Source organism: Cynocephalus volans, chromosome 3 (assembly GCF_027409185.1).
Source record: "Cynocephalus volans isolate mCynVol1 chromosome 3, mCynVol1.pri, whole genome shotgun sequence".
NCBI lineage: Eukaryota > Metazoa > Chordata > Mammalia > Dermoptera > Cynocephalidae > Cynocephalus > Cynocephalus volans.
The window spans coordinates 9,535,433-9,543,003 of record NC_084462.1 but is presented as its reverse complement, the minus strand read 5'-3'; the positions used below and the strand labels follow the sequence as shown (position 1 = coordinate 9,543,003).

At 41.1% G+C, this 7,571-nt stretch overlaps 1 protein-coding gene across 1 annotated transcript in view; it reads right to left on the bottom strand.

Moving 5' to 3' along the window:
- Positions 1–1,760: 1,760 nt before the first annotated feature.
- NLRP2 (NLR family pyrin domain containing 2) overlaps positions 1,761–7,571 on the bottom strand; it is a 32,397-nt gene continuing 26,586 nt past the window's right edge. The window contains exons 9-11 of the mRNA XM_063089916.1: positions 6,513–6,683; positions 3,856–4,026; positions 1,761–1,899 (exon numbers count right to left, since the gene is read on the bottom strand). Coding sequence (XP_062945986.1) covers positions 1,761–1,899; positions 3,856–4,026; positions 6,513–6,683 — 481 coding nt within the window. The remainder of the gene's footprint in view (positions 1,900–3,855; positions 4,027–6,512; positions 6,684–7,571) is intronic.

The following is a 7,571-nucleotide window of genomic DNA, read 5'->3' as shown; positions in this document are numbered from 1 at the left end:
CATGGGGAATTAGAAACTTCAAATTTCATCTATTTATGGGTGAGGAAACTCATATCCAGGGAGTTTAATTAACATCCCATGTTCACTCAGAGAACTGCATTTGCAGATTAAAGACTAAAGTGTATGTTTCTGGATTCGCTGTAGATTCAGAATCATGTTGAGTCCAGAAAAGCATCATCTTGCTTCGGTTGGCTTTTTCGACCCAGTTGTGCAGGTGGCCACCATGTTCTGAGCTGTTTTAGCCTGTTTGCATGTGTTACCTTTTCATTATGTCCACAGACATTTCCCCTCAATGCCTCCTTCCTCTCCCACTCCTGCACCCCTTCTATCTCATGATTGCACTGCCCTGTAACCTACTTTCTTCCTTAATTATATAATTGGATTTTCCAAAGCCGGAAGCCATTTTCTGTGCTCATTCATTCACTCATTATATTCAGAAATTCTTCAAGTTCTTTTTTAGGCTGAGGGGAACATAATCTTGATCAATTACAGACCACGTCCTGCTCTAATAAAACCCATGATGTAGTGATAGAGAAATAAAAACCTGGGTAAGTAACACATATTCAGGTGATGATTAGCACTTTGAGGAAAATTAAACAGGGTGAAGAGATGAGTCACTTTAGTGGACAGAAGTTATTCTACATTGGGTCATTGGAAAGTTTTAGGATGAGGCATCATTTTACATCCAGCCAGGTGAGGATCTGCAAGTAGAGGGGATTCCAGGTAGAGGGGGCAACGGGGGTAATCACCCTGTGTTAGAGAGCACGTCAAGGTGGAGGAATAAAAATGAACCAGTGGATCTGCAGTAGAATACTCAGAGGAATTGGTTAATACCCTTTCTGGACAGATAGGGTGGACTCTTGAAGGACTACAAGGCAGGACAGGGAGTGTTAATTTTGTTTCAAGAGTTAATAAAAAAACATTAATGTGTGTTAGGCAGGGATCGGCATCTGATTCTTTTGTTTAAAATCAATCACTGCTACTGCTATGTGAAGTGACCATAACTTCAGTGACCTCCCAGCAGCATTTTAAATTGTATTTGAGGAAAGGGGGACAAAAAAGGGGAGGTGAGGTAAAGTGCCTGTTACACACAAACACCATGAATGCCAAATACCGAGACACTCAGCATTTTTCCTACTAATGTTAGGAAAGGTACAGCCAGACCCTTACTCTCTAGGACAACTAGATGAATTCACTGTATTAAAACTGACCAGTCAAGGCTGGCCAGTGGCTCAGTTGGTTAGAACATGGTGTTATAACACTAAGGCCAAGGGTTCACATCCCCATACTGGCCAGCCACCAAAAAACAAAGAAATAACTAAAGATACCGAGAGTAGGGTCTACCTGCAATGAGCTCACCCAGATTCCTGACAGGAACTGTCAATGCGAAGAAGCCTCCCCAACTCTCAACCCCCATGACTGGCAGGGCAGCAGAAATCATGCAATCAAACACTTGTCACTTCCTTTTTCCCTGGGCTAAATTCTCCCCAAATAAGGAATCTTCTCTCTAACTTTTGTCAGAACCCATTAATAAGTACAACTTCATTCATTCATGCTTTCACCTTTATTTCTCGATATATCCGTGACATTTCATACACAGGGTTAAGTGGTTTGTGCGTGTTTCATGTAACCAGAGGCAGAACCAAGATGAAAACAACATCTAGCCCAGGAGCCAGCTTATCCCCGAGGAGGCTCATAGGATGTTCACCAACACCTTGAAGACCCATGACTTTATGGGAGAAGGAATGACCCCAAGGGGTTCAGAAAATGAAGTCATGAGAAGAAGGTCTTTTTTTCCTGGGATCTTGATTGTCACTTTCAATGGTCAGTTGTGGGTGGCTTTCTTTCATTTCTTTCAGCAGCTCCTGGATTTCAGCATCATATTCATCTATTTTCAACCTGGGATGCGGGGAACAGAGGGAAAGGATTCTTGTTGCTTCAAGGAGATTCATTTCAAATCCCCAAGTGCCTGAAAGTCTCATGCCTTAGGAATTCACAGAGCATGGGCCACCTTTCTTGACTATTCTATGACACAAAGGAGAGTTTCATATTGATCTGATGGGGGAAAAATATCAGGTTAACACCATAAATAGTATAAAGCCACTGTGTCGCTCTGGATGCTTGGATGCTTATCTTGTATTGTACTTGGAGTGAGATTTGGAATTGATGAATACATCTGTGATATAGCTCTAATACCTACCTTCTCTATAATCCACTTTGACAACTTCTACTTGGTGAACCCAGGATTACCAGTTAAGTAGATGAGGTGTATACCTCAAATCAAATTAGTTAGACCAGCTTTTGTCTACCCCCCTTGGCTAAAGATACTAGCTAACTATCACCATTTATTTGGCCCGTGATGAGGACAGCCTCATTTCTAGGACTTACCTTGTGGTAACCATATTCAGCCATGTGTATGTAGAATTGGGGATGTGGGGTAGAGAGGAAGAGGAGTGGAGAGGGAATTATTAAAGCAAACTATGTATAAAAATGATACCAGGGATATTAGTTGCTATGTTTCTTGTTAACAATGTAGTCTTGTTTTTGCTAGCACATTAATCAATTTTTGTTTTGCTGTTCAAGATTCAAAATACACTCATGACATCTTAGGCTACCTTTAGTTAGCAACTAAGATAACCAGGTAAAATAAGGGCTAACTAGCTTCAAAAAGTTTTAAACATGACCCTCTAAGGGTAAATGTAACTGCATTTAATCATAATTATTGGAGGTTGGTCAAGGTGTGTGGTAGTTCCAATTCAATGGCCAACCAACATCATGGAAGTAATCAGAAACAGGGCGTGAAGGACCACACCAGAATATAAGTATGAGGTGTGATGTTGGGGTTCTTTGGCTACAAGTAAGAGAAAATGACTTTAGTTAACTTAGAAGGGAATATTAGAAGGATAGGAGGTAGCTGATAGAATCAAAGAGCTAAAAACCAAATTCTGTAAGGGCAGGGCCCAGACATGATACGCTTTCAGGGATCTATGACCCAGGAAGAAGCCCCCACCTTGAATCACTCATCTCGAAACTCAAAGACCCAGGAAAAAATGTCTGACTGGCTGGTCCAAAGAAACAGCCCCCCTGTTGTCTTTGTGGAAGAGCTTTATACCTTGATTAAAACTTGCTGATATTATCTAAAGTGGGAGGGCTAACTCATAAGAAAAGGGCTAGGAAAAGAAATAAAACTAGTGTCCACATGTCCCTTCTTTTGACTTGCAAGTTACCTTAGGGCAGAGATTCGTGTTAAGAAAATATATAATCTATGTTTTGTTTACGTAATTGTGATTATTTGAAGCCATCGTGGTTCATGTTGCTTCTGAGAATTTCAAAAAGTCTCCACTCTACTAGGAAATGTCTCATGGTTCTTTGTTGCCATGGTAACAAGTAAAGAACAGAACCCAATGACTACTTGCTCCAACAAACAAGTAAACGATAGCCAAGTGGTGACACCTTCTACTAGCCCCAGACTACTCTCATTAGAGAGAAGAGTCACTCTAGAGAACATGCTTCCAAGGCTGATGCTGACACACCAGATCTTTTTTCAAAAGCACCATATGAAATCTGTAGTTTGAGTTCCCTAACAAGATGATGGCTGACCACCGTAGCTCTCCCTCCCTTAAATCAGCCATGAACCCAACTTCTTGTTTCAGATTGGGTGTTGCTCTCATTCTTTGACTTATCTTACCTGCCAAAGCAACAGAAGGAATCAATGGGAGAATTATCTGGTGACCAAACATCAGTGGATGAAAGCTGAATGCTCGTGACCGATGCCTACAACAAATTCCTGTAGTTTGAGCTTCCCCAAAACCTATTGTCATGGAGGAAACACGATGGGGAGAAGAAGGATCATACCTGAGTGTTTGGAGGGAGCAATTTTGAAGTTTTAAAGCTTTACACAGCATCTTTACTCCACCAGACCCCAAGGAATTCTGGCCCAGGTCCAGAGTGATCAGGCTCTGGTTGCTCCTGAGGGCAGAGGAGAGGTCTGCACAGCTGAAAGGAGTGATGGAACATCGCCACAACCTTGGTGAAACACAGAAATTAACTCATTAATTCGAATAATATTTATTGATACCAGCCTATATACCAGACAGTTGGAGATTCACAGTGAGCAATGAAAGTCTCTGTCCTTAGGGCTTGTCTACTAATAGGAAACAGAATAATGTATGCAGTATGCCACGTATTATAAAGGGTTGTGACAGATAAGGGATAAAGAGAGCAGCTGGGGGCACTAAATACAATGGTCAAAGAAGACCTGAGGGGGTAAAGAGAATGAACCATAGAGCAGGAGCTTTCCAGGCAGAGAAACAACATGTGCAAAGGCCCTGAGGTTGTATGTTATTATCATGCAAAACAGAATATCAAGCCAGCCAGCAGGAGAGTGAGCCAGCGGGGTTGTAAGATATGAGGTCAAGGTAAGAGGGGGCCAGCTCATGTAAGACCCTTAAGCCACTGTAAATTTAGGATTTTACTTAGATTGAGATGGGGGGAACCCATTGAGGGTTTTGAGTAGAGGAATGATATGAATTATCTTAGAAATTATTTTTACTGCTTCGTTGAAAAACTATAGGGGAACAAAGAAGGCAGAATACAGACTAAACTGAAGGCTATACAACCACTCAAGTGTTACCAGTTTGGGGGCTATCTAGACCAGATTGTAGATATCTGGAAGAGGGTAACAGGATTTCAAAGTGGATTGGACTTGAGATTTGAAAGGAAAAGGGAATAAAAGATAACACCAATTTACTTATCTTGAGTAAATAAAATCTGTTTTGAGGTGTAGTTCCTGCTACAGTCTTAGGCAGGGAAGAAATCAATTCTGCTTTGCACAAGCATCTGTATTCTGCCTATCTGGGTGGCTGGTTAGCTGACTTGGTTAGAGCATGGTGCTGATAACACCAAGGTCAAGGGTTTGAATCCCCTTACTGGCTAGCTGCCAAATTTTAAAAAAAGAGTTCCTCTTAGAAATAAAAAAAAAAAAAGGAAAAAATTCCGCCTATCATAATTCCAAGGGGAGGTGTGAAATTGGATGTTGGACGAGTGCTGTATGGAGGGGAAAGCTTTCTTCCGTATGAAGCTGTCGAATGGGCAGAAGACAGTGATAAACGAGGGGTTTGCATATAAGGTCATACACTGCTTAGTGATGGATATGTTCTGAGATATGTGTCATTAGACAATTCTGTCATGCAAACATTGAGTGTTCTTACACAAACCTATATGGTACAGCCTATTACACACCTAGGCTATATGGTATAGCCATTATAATCTTATGGGACCATTGTCACATATGCAGTCCATCACTGACCGAAATGTTACATGGTGCATGACTATATATACACACACACATAAATACATGCATACACATGCATATGCATGCACACACACTCACATAAATAAGGGAATAGGTCATGTATTTAAGTTTACTCCAGGATCTAGAAAGGCTAAATATAATACTTAACATAAGGCTTGGCACATACTTAAGTAACATACATACATATTTATCATAACTACCTTTTGCAATAGATGCAACTAACCCTATATCCCAGAATATAAAACAGATTATACTGCCAGGAAGTTACAGCTGACCAGATAAAAGGCAGCCATCATCCTTCCCTACATGAGCAGCGCCTGTGTGAGTCAGAGTGTCCACTATCACCACTTACATGATTGCGTTCCTGCAAGCGGGTACATACCACAAATTGTAGCAACTTGTGGTTCCCTACCTGCGATCTGACGATTTGCTCATTCAGCATCCTCACCAATGTAAATTGCAGTTATGCTGGAGCTGTGAAAATACTGATGCCTGATTGCAGCATTATTCACAATAGCCAAGATAAGTGGAACGAATCTAAGTGTCCTTCAACAGATGATTGAATAAAGAAAATGTGGTATTTAGACGCAATGGAATACTATTCAGCCATAAAAAAGGATGAAATCCTGTCATTTGCAATAACATGGATGAAGCTGGTGAGCATTATGTTAACTGAAATAACCTAGGCACAGAAAAACAAATACTGCATGATCTCATTTACAGTGGAATCTGATGATCTTTTTGAGAATCCTTCACAGGTAGATTCCATACTCAAGCACATCTGATTGATGGTACCTAGCTCATATGGGATTTGTAAAACAAAACTGCATTGATTCTATTTACCTGCTCATGGAGTCAGCATTTTCTGGTGCAATCTCTAATTCCCACCTTTCTGCCAGGGCTGGCCCGTGGCTCGCTCAGTAGAGTGCGGTGCTGATAATTCCCACCTTTCTGAATGTTGAGCGTTGGGGCAGCAGTGGCTGCTTCTCAATAGCTTGGGGCATTTTATCTATAATTTTTTTCATAAGCAGCCTTTGGATAGCAGCCCAGACTAGAGCCTATTCCTTCAACCATCCTGGTGATTTTTAGAATATTCAACTGACTTTATTCAAATCCTCTGAATTATATAGCTGGAGGCATATGCTACACTGATATTTCATTTCTGATACAGATTGAAGTTCAATAAAGTATAACTTACCACAAACACCTCAAGTTACACAGTGGTTGCTTCAAAGCCTCACACAGAAACCTCAGTCCGGCAATTCCTATGTGATTCAGCCCCAGATCCAGGTGTGTTAGGCTTGATTTTTGTTGGAGAATCTTTGAGAGGTGATTGCAGCCATCACCCATTATGTTGCAGCACCACAGCCTAGAAACCAACCACAAGAAGAGGAAAACGAAAAACAAAAACCAAAACTTGTTAGTCCTCACTGGTGTGATGCACTAAAACCATGATCTTTGACCTCAAGCCATGGGTTTTAGACAAACTTGGAGACATGGGAATGAAATCATGGGGTGATGGCACAGAATAATGCCCCACCACCCCCATGATGTCTAAGACCTAATCCCTGGTGCCTGTGAGAATGGTACCTTACATGGCAAGGGGGACGTTACAGATGTGATTAAGGATTTTGAGATAGAGAGTATCCTGGATTATTTGGGTGGGTTTAATGCAACCACAAGGATCCTTATAAAGAGGGAGCCAGGAGAGTCAATGTCAGCAGGAGAAGATGTGATAAAGGAGCCAGAGGGGCGTTTAAAGACACTACCTTGTTGGTCTGGAAGCCAAAGGGGCAACGATCCAATAGAAACTGGAAAAGTATGGAAATTGCTTCTCCCCTAGGGCCTCCAGAAGGAACACAGCCCTGTTGGAACTTTGATTTTAGCCCAGTGATACCCATTGCTAACTGCTGGCCTCCAAAACTGTAAGATGGTAAATTTGTGTTGTTTTAAAGCCATTAAATTTGTAGTAATTTGTTATAGCAGGATAGGAAACAAATACATTTCTACTTTAACTATAGAGCAGAGAATTTTGAGCTTGCATTGGCCTGCCACCTTCTATTAGGGAAGTGAGCAACTATATTTCCTAAATTCAGTTTCTAGAAAAGTAGTATCTTAGAGGAAGAGGGTACTAGTACTAATACCGACATATCTGGTACTAGATCCCAGATACCAATCAATACAGGATATAAATGATATTTCACCTTAGCCATTTTTGCTTTCTCTTGCCTTACTATTAAGTTCTATTAGTTCTGAA